Below are 19,114 nucleotides of genomic sequence, written 5' to 3'. Positions count from 1 at the left end.
ATCCCTTTTCTCAGTCTGACAGGCAGGGTACTCGCAACTATACTATCGAGGAGGTATCCCTTTTCTCAGTCTGTGACAGGCGGGGTACTCGCCATTATACTAACGAGGAAGGATCCCTTTTCTCAGTCTGACAGGCGGGGTACTCACCACTATACTAACGAGGAAGGATCCCTTTTCTCAGTCTGTGACAGGCGGGGTATTCACCACTATACTAACGAGGAAGGATCCTTTTTCTCAGTCTGTGACAGGCGGGGTACTCACCACTATACTATTAGGCTCCATTCACACGTCCGTGGTGTGTTGCGGACCCGCAAATTGCCGATCCGCAACACCCCAGCCCGGCACCCCTATAGAAATGCCTATTCTTGTCCGCAGCTGTTCTATCTTTTGCGGAGCTGCGGGACCCGAAGATCGGGGCCGCGCTCCGCGGATGCTAACAGCACACTGTGTGCTGTCCGCATCCATTCCGTCCCCATAGAGAATGAATGGGTCCACACACGTTCCGCAAAATTGCGGAAACGGATGTAGACCCATTTGCGAACGTGTGAATGGAGCGTTAGGGAAGGATCCCTTTTCTCAGTCTGCGACAGGCGGGGTACTCGCCACTATACTATTAAGGAAGGATCCCTTTTCTCAGTCTGACAGGCGGGGTGCTCACCATTATACTATTAAGGAAGGATCCCTTTTCTCAGTCTGCGACAGGCAGGGTGCTCGCCACTATACTAACGAGGAAGGATCCCTTTTCTCAGTCTGTTACAGGCGGGGTACTCACCACTATACTATTAAGAAAGGATCCCTTTTCTCAGTCTGTTACAGGCGGGGTACTCACCACTATACTATCGAGGCGGGATCCCTTTTCTCAGTCTGTGACAGACGGGGTACTCACCACTATACTAACGAGGAAGGATCCCTTTTCTCAGTCTGTGACAGGCAGGGTACTTGCCACTATACTATTAAGGAAGGATCCCTTTTCTCAGTCTGTGACAGGCGGGGTACTTGCCACTATACTATTAAGGAAGGATCCCTTTTCTCAGTCTGTGACAGGCGGGGTACTCACCACTATACTATTAAGGAAGGATCCCTTTTCTCAGTCTGTGACAGGCGGGGTACTTGCCACTATACTAACGAGGAAGGATCCCTTTTCTTATTCTGTGACAGGCAGGGTACTCGCCACTATACTATTAAGGAAGAACCCCATTTTCTCAGTTTATAAGACCATTGCAGAGGTTCAGGATGGGTCTGATCGCCCCCTGAAGGTTCGCTCCGTATATTGTGATAGTCACATGTCATGATGACACGAGAGCTGTGATCGGAGGTTTCCAGGATCATCTGGTGCCACAGACGCTGGTGTGGGCTGTTACCTAGCTCTACTACCCACAGGCCCCTTCCCTCCTGCACTGCATTCTGCTCCACCTGTATCTCCCTCCTCCCATGTTAATGTTCAGCCCCCAGGTTTCCCCATTAGACTCCGTGTACACTGCAGCCCTCCATGCCCATGCTCTCCCCTCCTCCTGCCCCCTACTCTACCCTCCCCCCCCATTTCCCCAGCTCTCTGATCCTACCAGCAGCTCTGGTCCAATCATCCTTTGATGAAATCCCCCATTACCCTCCCCCTTTCTTTACGCTGCAGCTCCCCTCCCCTCTCCTCTCCTCCTCCTCCTCCTCCCTAAACACAGCATTAACCCCTCGTCCTCCTGGCAGCCGAGTGACACAGTGTGACCGCACAACATCCACAGAATAGCAAATGACAGTGAATCTACTCAGTAGGTGATGCTGTTGAATCCTGAAGAGCTTGCACTCTAACGCTGCCCTGCCCCCACCTCTGCTTTGTTTCCATCTCCCCCTCCTTCTCTCGCACCCTCCCTTATCTCTCCCGCCCTTATTCCCCCTGTTTTTCTATAGGCCCCCTCCCCTTCTTGCTACCTCCTCTTTTCCCCCTTCCTCCTCCTCCCTCCTGCAGCTCAGACGCATGAGGCAGGGAGGAAATAGGGACGAGAGGGACACCCAGGAAGAGAATAGGGGTCAGAGGGAGAGACACGGGCAGGGCCAAGGGAGTATCTGAGAGACAGTGGGGTCAGGGGTAAGAGGCATCACTGGAGGACCTCAACCTCAGTGACTACATAGGAGAAGCAGGGTGCAGTATAGCCATGGCCACCACTCCTAGCCCATTGCCCCTACTACCATCCCTGAGCTGCGCCGTGTGCCGCGATGTACCAAGGGAGCCCGTTACCATGTCTTGCGGGCACTGTCTGTGTAGGGGATGCCTGGAGCGGTCATGGAGGGGCCAGGAGGCCTACCCAACCTGCCCCAAATGCCGGCCAACCCCTGTGCAAACTCCAGATGGGGTGCAGAGGGGTCTGTGTGCAGAACATGGTGAGAAAGTGCATCTGTACTCCACTCAGGATGGAAGATTATTGTGTCCCCGCTGCCGTGGGGCCACTGAACCGCAACCACCTCACGCTATGATCCCCATACAGGAGGCCGTGGGAGGCTACAAGGTGAGCACATTCCCCAGGACCTTCACCGTGGGCACTGAGGCTGGCACATGGTGGGGCGTGGCATTCACAATGGAGGTGCCCACGCACAGGATGGTCCTCAGGGTAATGGTTTTCTTTCTCTTCCCCAGGATGAGCTGATGTCGGCCATGGCACCACTGGAGGCTCGGCTAAAGGAGCTGCAGCAGATGCAGTGCGCCCAGGAGCAGATGATCGCACAACACAGGGTATGAACACATAGGCCCGTCAGAGCACATCTCAAGGGTATCCTCTCAGAAATGGGATGTCACCATAGAGGCGTGGCACCACTGATGAGACTCCACCCCTTCACTGTGACTCGGAGCGCAGTTCTCCCCTGCTCCAGAAGCAATGGGAAGAGTAGCTGGCCTAAAGATCACACCAGAAGCCCCCTGAGGAAGCTGTAGTTGGCCGTGCTGACTGTTTCCCAGCTTTCTCAGGGGTAGCTAGAACTAAGCGGCGGTATTGGTTGTCACTCAGCTTTCCCAGTAACTGATTGTACTAAGAGGCCATATTTGTTGTCACACAGCTTTCCCAGTAACAGATAGAACTAAACAGCCATATTGGAGGTCACCCATCAGGAGAAGACAGAACTGAATATAATTGGCCAGGACTCCTCTTTGACTTTTCTTGTGTTCTTCTCCTGCAGGGTAATCTTCTGAGCACCAAGCACCACGTGAGTCTAGAGTTTGAGAAGCTGCATCAGTACCTGCGGGAGCGGGAGGAGCGGCTGCTGCGGGAGCTGCAGCAGGAGGGGGACCTCGTCCTGGCCGAGATGGAGGAAAGCCTCAACAAGATCAAACAGAACTGCCAGGGCATCCTCCAGACCATCAGCAGCACCCAGCCGCGGCTGTACGAGCAGGACGCCGTCACCTTCCTCACAGTGAGTACCCCACCAATGTCTCAGGGGCCCCCATACATGAGCTCATTCTTAGAGGGGAGCCCAGTCTAATCAGCAGATGAACACAGCGGGCACCGTGCCCTGGTTTGTTGGCAGAGAGTTGATGGGAGAGCGCCCAACAAATGGGCTCCCTGCGATTGTCTGACAGTAAAGCTGAGCAGCAGCTATCTCTGCCCTGAGTGTTCGTTGCAATGTGTTAGTGTCGGGGACATGTATCATCAGGTGCCACGCGTTTTTAAAGCCTCCTCCTCCTAGTACTCATCTAGGCCAACTGTCGCTCTTTAAGAACTACAAGTCCCAGCATTTCCCACCACCTGCATGCTGAGGGGTGTAGTGCTGGATGTGCCCTGTGCTCTCACGTGTGTCCTTCTTTTGCAGGATATAAAGTCGTGCATGGACATGTAAGTATCTGCTTCCCCGTCTGCTCCTGCCCCGTCTGCTCCTGCCCCGTCTCATCTCTCTCTCTCTCTGTTATCAGCTGTTACGGGGGCTACAGAGATGGTTTTCCGGCACAGAACGTGCTGACCCCCAGAGACTTTGGATACGGAGGAGTGAAGGATCTGATCCAGTACACGGCCTGGAAGGATATGAAGTCGTACATCAGTCCCGGTGAGCAGACGTCCAATATGACGACACTACCATGCCCCCCCCCCCCCCCACAGTATAATGTGTATATACAGACTGCTGTCCTGATACTATATACAGGGGGGGGGGGCAGACATATAGAACATGTCACCTCTTATATTACAGCGCAGTATAATGTGTATATATAGACTGCTGCCCTGATACTATATACAGGGGGGGGGCAGACATATAGAACATGTCACCTCTTATATTACAGCGCAGTATAATGTGTATATACAGACTGCTGCCCTGATACTATATACAGGGGGGGGGCAGACATATAGAACATGTCACCTCTTATATTACAGCGCAGTATAATGTGTATATACAGACTGCTGTCCTGATACTATATACAGGGGGGGGGCAGACATATAGGACATGTCACCTCTTATATTACAGCGCAGTATAATGTGTATATACAGACTGCTGTCCTGATACTATATACAGGGGGGGGGCAGACATATAGAACATGTCACCTCTTATATTACAGCGCAGTATAATGTGTATATACAGACTGCTGTCCTGATACTATATACAGGGGGGGGGGGCAGACATATAGAACATGTCACCTCTTATATTACAGCGCAGTATAATGTGTATATACAGACTGCTGTCCTGATACTATATACGGGGGGGGGGGGGGGGGCAGACATATAGAACATGTCACCCCTTATATTACAGCGCAGTATAATGTGTATATACAGACTGCTGTCCTGATACTATATACAGGGGGGGCAGACATATAGAACATGTCACCTCTTATATTACAGCGCAGTATAATGTGTATATACAGACTGCTGTCCTGATACTATATACAGGGGGGGGGGGCAGACATATAGAACATGTCACCCCTTATATTACAGCGCAGTATAATGTGTATATACAGACTGCTGTCCTGATACTATATACAGGGGGGGGGGGGCAGACATATAGAACATGTCACCCCTTATATTACAGCGCAGTATAATGTGTATATACAGACTGCTGCCCTGATACTATATACAGGGGGGGGGGGGCAGACATATAGAACATGTCACCTCTTATATTACAGCGCAGTATAATGTGTATATACAGACTGCTGCCCTGATACTATATACAGGGGGGGGCAGACATATAGGACATGTCACCCCTTATATTACAGCGCAGTATAATGTGTATATACAGACTGCTGCCCTGATACTATATACAGGGGGGGGGGGCAGACATATAGAACATGTCACCCCTTATATTACAGCGCATTATAATGTGTATATACAGACTGCTGCCCTGATACTATATACAGGGGGGGGGGGGCAGACATATAGAACATGTCACCCCTTATATTACAGCGCAGTATAATGTGTATATACAGACTGCTGCCCTGATACTATATACAGGGGGGGGGGGGCAGACATATAGAACATGTCACCTCTTATATTACAGCACAGTATAATGTGTATATACAGACTGCTGTCCTGATACTATATACAGGGGGGGGGGGCAGACATATAGAACATGTCACCTCTTATATTACAGCGCAGTATAATGTGTATATACAGACTGCTGCCCTGATACTATATACAGGGGGGGGGGGCAGACATATAGAACATGTCACCTCTTATATTACAGCGCAGTATAATGTGTATATACAGACTGCTGTCCTGATACTATATACAGGGGGGGGGGCAGACATATAGAACATGTCACCTCTTATATTACAGCGCAGTATAATGTGTATATACAGACTGCTGTCCTGATACTATATACAGGGGGGGGGGCAGACATATAGAACATGTCACCTCTTATATTACAGCGCAGTATAATGTGTATATACAGACTGCTGTCCTGATACTATATACAGGGGGGGGGGCAGACATATAGAACATGTCACCTCTTATATTACAGCGCAGTATAATGTGTATATACAGACTGCTGTCCTGATACTATATACAGGGGGGGGGGGGGCAGACATATAGAACATGTCACCTCTTATATTACAGCGCAGTATAATGTGTATATACAGACTGCTGTCCTGATACTATATACAGGGGGGGGGGGCAGACATATAGAACATGTCACCTCTTATATTACAGCGCAGTATAATGTGTATATACAGACTGCTGTCCTGATACTATATACAGGGGGGGGCAGACATATAGGACATGTCACCCCTTATATTACAGCGCAGTGTAATGTGTATATACAGACTGCTGTCCTGATACTATATACAGGGGGGGGGGGGCAGACATATAGAACATGTCACCTCTTATATTACAGCGCAGTATAATGTGTATATACAGACTGCTGTCCTGATACTATATACAGGGGGGGGGCAGACATATAGAACATGTCACCCCTTATATTACAGCGCAGTATAATGTGTATATACAGACTGCTGTCCTGATACTATATACAGGGGGGGGCAGACATATAGAACATGTCACCTCTTATATTACAGCGCAGTATAATGTGTATATACAGACTGCTGTCCTGATACTATATACAGGGGGGGGGCAGACATATAGAACATGTCACCTCTTATATTACAGCGCAGTATAATGTGTATATACAGACTGCTGTCCTGATACTATATACAGGGGGGGGGGCAGACATATAGAACATGTCACCCCTTATATTACAGCGCAGTATAATGTGTATATACAGACTGCTGTCCTGATACTATATACAGGGGGGGGGCAGACATATAGAACATGTCACCTCTTATATTACAGCGCAGTATAATGTGTATATACAGACTGCTGTCCTGATACTATATACAGGGGGGGGGGGGGGCAGACATATAGAACATGTCACCTCTTATATTACAGCGCAGTATAATGTGTATATACAGACTGCTGTCCTGATACTATATACAGGGGGGGGGGGCAGACATATAGGACATGTCACCTCTTATATTACAGCGCAGTATAATGTGTATATACAGACTGCTGTCCTGATACTATATACAGGGGGGGGGCAGACATATAGAACATGTCACCCCTTATATTACAGCGCAGTATAATGTGTATATACAGACTGCTGTCCTGATACTATATACAGGGGGGGGGGGCAGACATATAGAACATGTCACCTCTTATATTACAGCGCAGTATAATGTGTATATACAGACTGCTGTCCTGATACTATATACAGGGGGGGGGCAGACATATAGAACATGTCACCTCTTATATTACAGCGCAGTATAATGTGTATATACAGACTGCTGCCCTGATACTATATACAGGGGGGGGGGGGCAGACATATAGAACATGTCACCTCTTATATTACAGCGCAGTATAATGTGTATATACAGACTGCTGTCCTGATACTATATACAGGGGGGGGGCAGACATATAGAACATGTCACCCCTTATATTACAGCGCAGTATAATGTGTATATACAGACTGCTGTCCTGATACTATATACAGGGGGGGGGGGCAGACATATAGAACATGTCACCTCTTATATTACAGCGCAGTATAATGTGTATATACAGACTGCTGTCCTGATACTATATACAGGGGGGGGGCAGACATATAGAACATGTCACCTCTTATATTACAGCGCAGTATAATGTGTATATACAGACTGCTGTCCTGATACTATATACAGGGGGGGGGGGGGCAGACATATAGAACATGTCACCTCTTATATTACAGCGCAGTATAATGTGTATATACAGACTGCTGCCCTGATACTATATACAGGGGGGGGGGGGCAGACATATAGAACATGTCACCTCTTATATTACAGCGCAGTATAATGTGTATATACAGACTGCTGCCCTGATACTATATACAGGGGGGGGCAGACATATAGAACATGTCACCTCTTATATTACAGCGCAGTATAATGTGTATATACAGACTGCTGTCCTGATACTATATACAGGGGGGGGGGCAGACATATAGAACATGTCACCTCTTATATTACAGCGCAGTATAATGTGTATATACAGACTGCTGTCCTGATACTATATACAGGGGGGGGGGCAGACATATAGAACATGTCACCTCTTATATTACAGCGCAGTATAATGTGTATATACAGACTGCTGTCCTGATACTATATACAGGGGGGGGGCAGACATATAGAACATGTCACCTCTTATATTACAGCGCAGTATAATGTGTATATACAGACTGCTGCCCTGATACTATATACAGGGGGGGCAGACATATAGAACATGTCACCTCTTATATTACAGCGCAGTATAATGTGTATATACAGACTGCTGTCCTGATACTATATACAGGGGGGGGGGCAGACATATAGAACATGTCACCTCTTATATTACAGCGCAGTATAATGTGTATATACAGACTGCTGTCCTGATACTATATACAGGGGGGGGCAGACATATAGAACATGTCACCTCTTATATTACAGCGCAGTATAATGTGTATATACAGACTGCTGTCCTGATACTATATACAGGGGGGGGGGGGCAGACATATAGAACATGTCACCTCTTATATTACAGCGCAGTATAATGTGTATATACAGACTGCTGTCCTGATACTATATACAGGGGGGGGGCAGACATATAGGACATGTCACCCCTTATATTACAGCACAGTATAATGTGTATATACAGACTGCTGTCCTTATACTATATACAGGGGGGGGGGCAGACATATAGAACATGTCACCTCTTATATTACAGCGCAGTATAATGTGTATATACAGACTGCTGTCCCCTGATACTATATACAGGGGGGGGGGCAGACATATAGGACATGTCACCCCTTATATTACAGCGCAGTATAATGTGTATATACAGACTGCTGTCCTGATACTATATACAGGGGGGGGGGCAGACATATAGAACATGTCACCTCTTATATTACAGCGCAGTATAATGTGTATATACAGACTGCTGTCCTGATACTATATACAGGGGGGGGGGCAGACATATAGAACATGTCACCTCTTATATTACAGCGCAGTATAATGTGTATATACAGACTGCTGTCCTGATACTATATACAGGGGGGGGGGGCAGACATATAGAACATGTCACCCCTTATATTACAGCGCAGTATAATGTGTATATACAGACTGCTGTCCTGATACTATATACAGGGGGGGGGGGGCAGACATATAGAACATGTCACCCCTTATATTACAGCGCAGTATAATGTGTATATACAGACTGCTGTCCTGATACTATATACAGGGGGGGGGGCAGACATATAGAACATGTCACCTCTTATATTACAGCACAGTATAATGTGTATATACAGACTGCTGTCCTGATACTATATACAGGGGGGGCAGATATATAGAACATGTCACCCCTTATATTACAGCGCAGTATAATGTGTATATATAGACTGCTGTCCTGATACTATATACAGGGGGGGGGGCAGACATATAGAACATGTCACCTCTTATATTACAGCACAGTATAATGTGTATATACAGACTGCTGTCCTGATACTATATACGGGGGGGGGGGGGCAGACATATAAGAACATGTCACCCCTTATATTACAGCGCAGTATAATGTGTATATACAGACTGCTGTCCTGATACTATATACAGGGGAGGGGGGCAGACATATAGAACATGTCACCTCTTATATTACAGCGCAGTATAATGTGTATATACAGACTGCTGTCCTGATACTATATACAGGGGGGGGGGGCAGACATATAGAACATGTCATCTCTTATATTACAGCGCAGTATAATGTGTATATACAGACTGCTGTCCTGATACTATATACAGGGGGGGGGGGCAGACATATAGAACATGTCACCTCTTATATTACAGCGCAGTATAATGTGTATATACAGACTGCTGTCCTGATACTATATACAGGGGGGGGGCAGACATATAGAACATGTCACCCCTTATATTACAGCGCAGTATAATGTGTATATACAGACTGCTGTCCTGATACTATATACAGGGGGGGGGGGCAGACATATAGAACATGTCACCCCTTATATTACAGCGCAGTATAATGTGTATATACAGACTGCTGTCCTGATACTATATACAGGGGGGGGGCAGACATATAGAACATGTCACCCCTTATATTACAGCGCAGTATAATGTGTATATACAGACTGCTGTCCTGATACTATATACAGGGGGGGGGGCAGACATATAGAACATGTCACCTCTTATATTACAGCGCAGTATAATGTGTATATACAGACTGCTGTCCTGATACTATATACAGGGGGGGGGGGCAGACATATAGAACATGTCACCTCTTATATTACAGCGCAGTATAATGTGTATATACAGACTGCTGTCCTGATACTATATACAGGGGGGGGGGCAGACATATAGAACATGTCACCCCTCATATTACAGCGCAGTATAATGTGTATATACAGACTGCTGTCCTGATACTATATACAGGGGGGGGGGCAGACATATAGGACATGTCACCCCTTATATTACAGCGCAGTATAATGTGTATATACAGACTGCTGTCCTGATACTATATACAGGGGGGGGGGCAGACATATAGAACATGTCACCTCTTATATTACAGTGCAGTATAATGTGTATATACAGACTGCTGTCCTGATACTATATACAGGGGGGGGGCAGACATATAGAACATGTCACCCCTTATATTACAGCGCAGTATAATGTGTATATACAGACTGCTGTCCTGATACTATATACAGGGGGGGGGCAGACATATAGAACATGTCACCTCTTATATTACAGCGCAGTATAATGTGTATATACAGACTGCTGTCCTGATACTATATACAGGGGGGGGGGCAGACATATAGAACATGTCACCTCTTATATTACAGCGCAGTATAATGTGTATATACAGACTGCTGTCCTGATACTATATACAGGGGGGGGGGGCAGACATATAGAACATGTCACCTCTTATATTACAGCGCAGTATAATGTGTATATACAGACTGCTGTCCTGATACTATATACAGGGGGGGGGGCAGACATATAGAACATGTCACCCCTCATATTACAGCGCAGTATAATGTGTATATACAGACTGCTGTCCTGATACTATATACAGGGGGGGGGGCAGACATATAGGACATGTCACCCCTTATATTACAGCGCAGTATAATGTGTATATACAGACTGCTGTCCTGATACTATATACAGGGGGGGGGGCAGACATATAGAACATGTCACCTCTTATATTACAGTGCAGTATAATGTGTATATACAGACTGCTGTCCTGATACTATATACAGGGGGGGGGCAGACATATAGAACATGTCACCCCTTATATTACAGCGCAGTATAATGTGTATATACAGACTGCTGTCCTGATACTATATACAGGGGGGGGGGGCAGACATATAGAACATGTCACCCCTTATATTACAGCGCAGTATAATGTGTATATACAGACTGCTGTCCTGATACTATATACAGGGGGGGGGGCAGACATATAGAACATGTCACCCCTCATATTACAGCGCAGTATAATGTGTATATACAGACTGCTGTCCTGATACTATATACAGGGGGGGGGGGCAGACATATAGAACATGTCACCTCTTATATTACAGCGCAGTATAATGTGTATATACAGACTGCTGTCCTGATACTATATACAGGGGGGGGCAGACATATAGAACATGTCACCTCTTATATTACAGCACAGTATAATGTGTATATACAGACTGCTGTCCTGATACTATATACAGGGGGGGGGCAGACATATAGGACATGTCACCTCTTATATTACAGCGCAGTATAATGTGTATATACAGACTGCTGTCCTGATACTATATACAGGGGGGGGGCAGACATATAGGACATGTCACCCCTTATATTACAGCGCAGTATAATGTGTATATACAGACTGCTGTCCTGATACTATATACAGGGGGGGGGCAGGCATATAGGACATGTCACCTCTTATATTACAGCGCAGTATAATGTGTATATACAGACTGCTGCCCTGATACTATATACAGGGGGGGGGGCAGACATATAGGACATGTCACCCCTTATATTACAGCGCAGTGTAATGTGTATATACAGACTGCTGTCCTGATACTATATACAGGGGGGGGGCAGACATATAGGACATGTCACCTCTTATATTACAGCGCAGTATAATGTGTATATACAGACTGCTGCCCTGATACTATATACAGGGGGGGGGCAGACATATAGGACATGTCACCTCTTATATTACAGCGCAGTATAATGTGTATATACAGACTGCTGTCCTGATACTATATACAGGGGGGGGGGGGGGGCAGACATATAGAACATGTCACCTCTTATATTACAGCGCAGTATAATGTGTATATACAGACTGCTGTCCTGATACTATATACAGGGGGGGGGCAGACATATAGGACATGTCACCCCTTATATTACAGCGCAGTATAATGTGTATATACAGACTGCTGTCCTGATACTATATACAGGGGGGGGGCAGGCATATAGGACATGTCACCTCTTATATTACAGCGCAGTATAATGTGTATATACAGACTGCTGTCCTGATACTATATACAGGGGGGGGGGCAGACATATAGAACATGTCACCTCTTATATTACAGCGCAGTATAATGTGTATATACAGACTGCTGTCCTGATACTATATACAGGGGGGGGGGCAGACATATAGAACATGTCACCTCTTATATTACAGCGCAGTATAATGTGTATATACAGACTGCTGTCCTGATACTATATACAGGGGGGGGGCAGACATATAGGACATGTCACCCCTTATATTACAGCGCAGTATAATGTGTATATACAGACTGCTGTCCTGATACTATATACAGGGGGGGGGCAGGCATATAGGACATGTCACCTCTTATATTACAGCGCAGTATAATGTGTATATACAGACTGCTGTCCTGATACTATATACAGGGGGGGGGGCAGACATATAGAACATGTCACCTCTTATATTACAGCGCAGTATAATGTGTATATACAGACTGCTGTCCTGATACTATATACAGGGGGGGGGGCAGACATATAGAACATGTCACCTCTTATATTACAGCGCAGTATAATGTGTATATACAGACTGCTGTCCTGATACTATATACAGGGGGGGGGGCAGACATATAGAACATGTCACCTCTTATATTACAGCGCAGTATAATGTGTATATACAGACTGCTGTCCTGATACTATATACAGGGGGGGGGGGGCAGACATATAGAACATGTCACCTCTTATATTACAGCGCAGTATAATGTGTATATACAGACTGCTGTCCTGATACTATATACAGGGGGGGGGGCAGACATATAGAACATGTCACCCCTCATATTACAGCGCAGTATAATGTGTATATACAGACTGCTGTCCTGATACTATATACAGGGGGGGGGGCAGACATATAGGACATGTCACCCCTTATATTACAGCGCAGTATAATGTGTATATACAGACTGCTGTCCTGATACTATATACAGGGGGGGGGGGCAGACATATAGAACATGTCACCCCTTATATTACAGCGCAGTATAATGTGTATATACAGACTGCTGTCCTGATACTATATACAGGGGGGGGGGCAGACATATAGAACATGTCACCCCTTATATTACAGCGCAGTATAATGTGTATATACAGACTGCTGTCCTGATACTATATACAGGGGGGGGGGCAGACATATAGAACATGTCACCCCTTATATTACAGCACAGTATAATGTGTATATACAGACTGCTGTCCTGATACTATATACAGGGGGGGGGCAGACATATAGGACATGTCACCTCTTATATTACAGCGCAGTATAATGTGTATATACAGACTGCTGTCCTGATACTATATACAGGGGGGGGGGCAGACATATAGAACATGTCACCCCTTATATTACAGCGCAGTATAATGTGTATATACAGACTGCTGTCCTGATACTATATACAGGGGGGGGGCAGACATATAGAACATGTCACCTCTTATATTACAGCGCAGTATAATGTGTATATACAGACTGCTGTCCTGATACTATATACAGGGGGGGGGGGCAGACATATAGAACATGTCACCCCTTATATTACAGCGCAGTATAATGTGTATATACAGACTGCTGTCCTGATACTATATACAGGGGGGGGGGGGGCAGACATATAGAACATGTCACCCCTTATATTACAGCGCAGTATAATGTGTATATACAGACTGCTGTCCTGATACTATATACAGGGGGGGGGGCAGACATATAGAACATGTCACCCCTTATATTACAGCGCAGTATAATGTGTATATACAGACTGCTGTCCTGATACTATATACAGGGGGGGGCAGACATATAGAACATGTCACCTCTTATATTACAGCGCAGTATAATGTGTATATACAGACTGCTGTCCTGATACTATATACAGGGGGGGGGGGCAGACATATAGAACATGTCACCCCTTATATTACAGCGCAGTATAATGTGTATATACAGACTGCTGTCCTGATACTATATACAGGGGGGGGGGGGCAGACATATAGAACATGTCACCCCTTATATTACAGCGCAGTATAATGTGTATATACAGACTGCTGTCCTGATACTATATACAGGGGGGGGGGGCAGACATATAGAACATGTCACCCCTTATATTACAGCGCAGTATAATGTGTATATACAGACTGCTGTCCTGATACTATATACAGGGGGGGGGGCAGACATATAGAACATGTCACCTCTTATATTACAGCGCAGTATAATGTGTATATACAGACTGCTGTCCTGATACTATATACAGGGGGGGGGGGGCAGACATATAGAACATGTCACCCCTTATATTACAGCGCAGTGTAATGTGTATATACAGACTGCTGCCCTGATACTATATACAGGGGGGGGGGGCAGACATATAGGACATGTCACCTCTTATATTACAGCGCAGTATAATGTGTATATACAGACTGCTGTCCTGATACTATATACAGGGGGGGGGGGCAGACATATAGGACATGTCACCTCTTATATTACAGCGCAGTATAATGTGTATATACAGACTGCTGTCCTGATACTATATACAGGGGGGGGGGGCAGACATATAGAACATGTCACCCCTTATATTACAGCGCAGTATAATGTGTATATACAGACTGCTGTCCTGATACTATATACAGGGGGGGGCAGACATATAGAACATGTCACCTCTTATATTACAGCGCAGTATAATGTGTATATACAGACTGCTGTCCTGATACTATATACAGGGGGGGGGCAGACATATAGGACATGTCACCTCTTATATTACAGCGCAGTATAATGTGTATATACAGACTGCTGTCCTGATACTATATACAGGGGGGGGGGCAGACATATAGGACATGTCACCTCTTATATTACAGCGCAGTATAATGTGTATATACAGACTGCTGTCCTGATACTATATACAGGGGGGGGGGCAGACATATAGAACATGTCACCTCTTATATTACAGCGCAGTATAATGTGTATATACAGACTGCTGTCCTGATACTATATACAGGAAGGGGGGGGGGCAGACATATAGAACATGTCACCTCTTATATTACAGCGCAGTATAATGTGTATATACAGACTGCTGTCCTGATACTATATACAGGGGGGGGGGCAGACATATAGGACATGTCACCTCTTATATTACAGCGCAGTATAATGTGTATATACATACTGCTGCCCTGATACTATATACAGGGGGGGGGCAGACATATAGGACATGTCACCCCTTATATTACAGCGCAGTATAATGTGTATATACAGACTGCTGTCCTGATACTATATACAGGGGGGGGGCAGACATATAGAATATGTCACCTCTTATATTACAGTGCAGTATAATGTGTATATACAGACTGCTGTCCTGATACTATATACAGGGGGGGGGGGGCAGACATATAGGACATGTCACCTCTTATATTACAGCGCAGTATAATGTGTATATACAGACTGCTGCCCTGATACTATATACAGGGGGGGGCAGACATATAGAACATGTCACCCCTTATATTACAGCGCAGTATAATGTGTATATACAGACTGCTGTCCTGATACTATATACAGGGGGGGGGGGCAGACATATAGGACATGTCACCTCTTATATTACAGCGCAGTATAATGTGTATATACAGACTGCTGTCCTGATACTATATACAGGGGGGGGGGGCAGACATATAGAACATGTCACCCCTTATATTACAGCGCAGTATAATGTGTATATACAGACTGCTGTCCTGATACTATATACGGGGGGGGGGGGGCAGACATATAGGACATGTCACCCCTTATATTACAGCGCAGTATAATGTGTATATACAGACTGCTGCCCTGATACTATATACAGGGGGGGGGGCAGACATATAGGACATGTCACCTCTTATATTACAGCGCAGTATAATGTGTATATACAGACTGCTGTCCTGATACTATATACAGGGGGGGGGGCAGACATATAGGACATGTCACCTCTTATATTACAGCGCAGTATAATGTGTATATATAGACTGCTGCCCTGATACTATATACAGGGGGGGGGCAGACATATAGAACATGTCACCTCTTATATTACAGCGCAGTATAATGTGTATATACAGACTGCTGCCCTGATACTATATACAGGGGGGGGGGCAGACATATAGAACATGTCACCTCTTATATTACAGCGCAGTATAATGTGTATATACAGACTGCTGTCCTGATACTATATACAGGGGGGGGGGCAGACATATAGGACATGTCACCCCTTATATTACAGCGCAGTGTAATGTGTATATACAGACTGCTGCCCTGATACTATATACAGGGGGGGGGCAGACATATAGAACATGTCACCTCTTATATTACAGCGCAGTATAATGTGTATATACAGACTGCTGTCCTGATACTATATACAGGGGGGGGGGCAGACATATAGAACATGTCACCTCTTATATTACAGCGCAGTATAATGTGTATATACAGACTGCTGCCCTGATACTATATACAGGGGGGGGGGCAGACATATAGAACATGTCACCTCTTATATTACAGCGCAGTATAATGTGTATATACAGACTGCTGTCCTGATACTATATACAGGGGGGGGGGGGCAGACATATAGGACATGTCACCTCTTATATTACAGCGCAGTATAATGTGTATATACAGACTGCTGTCCTGATACTATATACAGGGGGGGGGGGGCAGACATATAGAACATGTCACCTCTTATATTACAGCGCAGTATAATGTGTATATACAGACTGCTGTCCTGATACTATATACAGGGGGGGGGGCAGACATATAGGACATGTCACCTCTTATATTACAGCGCAGTATAATGTGTATATACAGACTGCTGTCCTGATACTATATACAGGGGGGGGCAGACATATAGAACATGTCACCCCTTATATTACAGCGCAGTATAATGTGTATATACAGACTGCTGTCCTGATACTATATACAGGGGGGGGCAGACATATAGAACATGTCACCCCTTATATTACAGCGCAGTATAATGTGTATATACAGACTGCTGTCCTGATACTATATACAGGGGGGGGGCAGACATATAGAACATGTCACCCCTTATATTACAGCGCAGTATAATGTGTATATACAGACTGCTGTCCTGATACTATATACAGGGGGGGGGGCAGACATATAGGACATGTCACCTCTTATATTACAGCGCAGTATAATGTGTATATACAGACTGCTGCCCTGATACTATATACAGGGGGAGGGGGGGGCAGACATATAGGTGTATGCTACGCTAATCTCACTACTTAGAATTATCCGACCACACCAACCCTAGTATGATGCACTGAAGGGCGTCCTGCAGATGTCACTCTTGTGCCCAGTACTACCATTACCCATTACTACCACCTTACTGCTGTTCCTCCTGCAGGAAGTGCTGTTATGGCAGAATACAGCTTTAATGGGGGTGTAGGGGTGACCACTGCCAGCTGCGGTTGTGTAAGGCAGCTTGGAGTGTGAGGTGGGCATAAAGCCTCTGCCCATCCTCACTCTGATCTCCACCAAACCTCTGCTGTATGTAAAATATTAATAAATCCAGCACTGACTCCTGGCTGCCGTCTTCTTCTGAAGACCTGTCCCCACCGCTGTGTGACAAGAGTTTGAAGTTCTGGGGTTGTCACTTGGCGGCCATGCCATACAACAACCCAACCCCATTAGAATCATGATTCGTTATAGAACCTCTCATGAGAAGTATTCATGTCCTTCGAAGCCGCCATTTTTCTTCCAGCACCAGCATTAAATTCTTCCATGTTTTCCAGCCTTACCGAACATAATCATGGACCCCAGCACAGCCCACCTTAACCTGATGCTCTCCGAAGACCTTACCTGCGTCCGATACAGCGACACCAAACAGTCTTTACCCGAAAACCCGCGCCGCTTCGACTACTGCTGCTGCGTTCTGGGCACAGAGGGTTTCTCCTCTGGCCGCCATTACTGGGCAGTTGATGTCGGCAACAAGACCAAGTGGAATCTAGGCGTAGCCAAAGAGTCTGTGAATCGGAGGGGTGGGATTACCCTGTCCCCAGAGAACGGCTTCTGGATACTGTGGCTGAGGAACGGCCATGAGTTCAAAGCCCTGGACGTCCCGTACCGGACACTGACCCTGAGGAACAAACCGCAGAGGGTGGGCATCTACCTAGACTACGAGGGCGGCCAGCTCTCCTTCTACAATGCTGATGACATGTCCCACATCTACACCTTTGTCACTTCTTTCTCTGAGACCATTTACCCCTACTTCTGCCCCTGCCTCAATGACTCGGGGAAGAACGGGGGGCCACTGAAGGTCCTTCACCATGTACCCTGAAGAGGTTCCATCTGCTGGGGCTTATTCCCATGCATTAGAGTACTGTTGTTTCATGTCTTAGGAGTATGTTGGCGCGCAAGGTGCCAGGCTGTGCCCTTTTATTCCATGTTCACTTATAGTACAGATGAAAGAGATTATCTCTATGTCATTACCTTACACATCTCAATAAATTCAACTGGTTAAGTAAGAAACTTATTGGTATTGATGAAGTCTCCTTCGTGGGTAACAGGGCTCGGGATCCAACTTTCTACACACCCTGAATATCCGATATAAAGTTCTCCTACTGCTCTGCCTGTAATAGCGTCACAAACAGAACAGAGCTGTATACTATACCATATAC

At 46.1% G+C, this 19,114-nt stretch overlaps 1 protein-coding gene across 1 annotated transcript; it reads left to right on the top strand.

Annotated features, from left to right (window-relative positions):
• The first annotated feature begins 2,147 nt into the window (after nt 1-2,147).
• Nucleotides 2,148-18,961, top strand: TRIM69 (tripartite motif containing 69). The gene is made up of 6 exons (XM_040439992.1): nt 2,148-2,498; nt 2,627-2,722; nt 3,163-3,396; nt 3,793-3,815; nt 3,893-4,023; nt 18,230-18,961. The coding sequence occupies exons 1-6, from the start codon at nt 2,148-2,150 to the stop codon at nt 18,772-18,774; spliced, it is 1,380 nt and encodes a 459-aa protein (XP_040295926.1). The 3' UTR covers nt 18,775-18,961.
• Nucleotides 18,962-19,114: the final 153 nt, after the last annotated feature.

Source organism: Bufo bufo, chromosome 7, assembly GCF_905171765.1.
Source record: "Bufo bufo chromosome 7, aBufBuf1.1, whole genome shotgun sequence".
Taxonomy (NCBI): domain Eukaryota; kingdom Metazoa; phylum Chordata; class Amphibia; order Anura; family Bufonidae; genus Bufo; species Bufo bufo.
The sequence above is the reverse complement of the archived record's forward strand: the minus strand, read 5'-3'. Positions and strand labels throughout refer to the sequence as shown.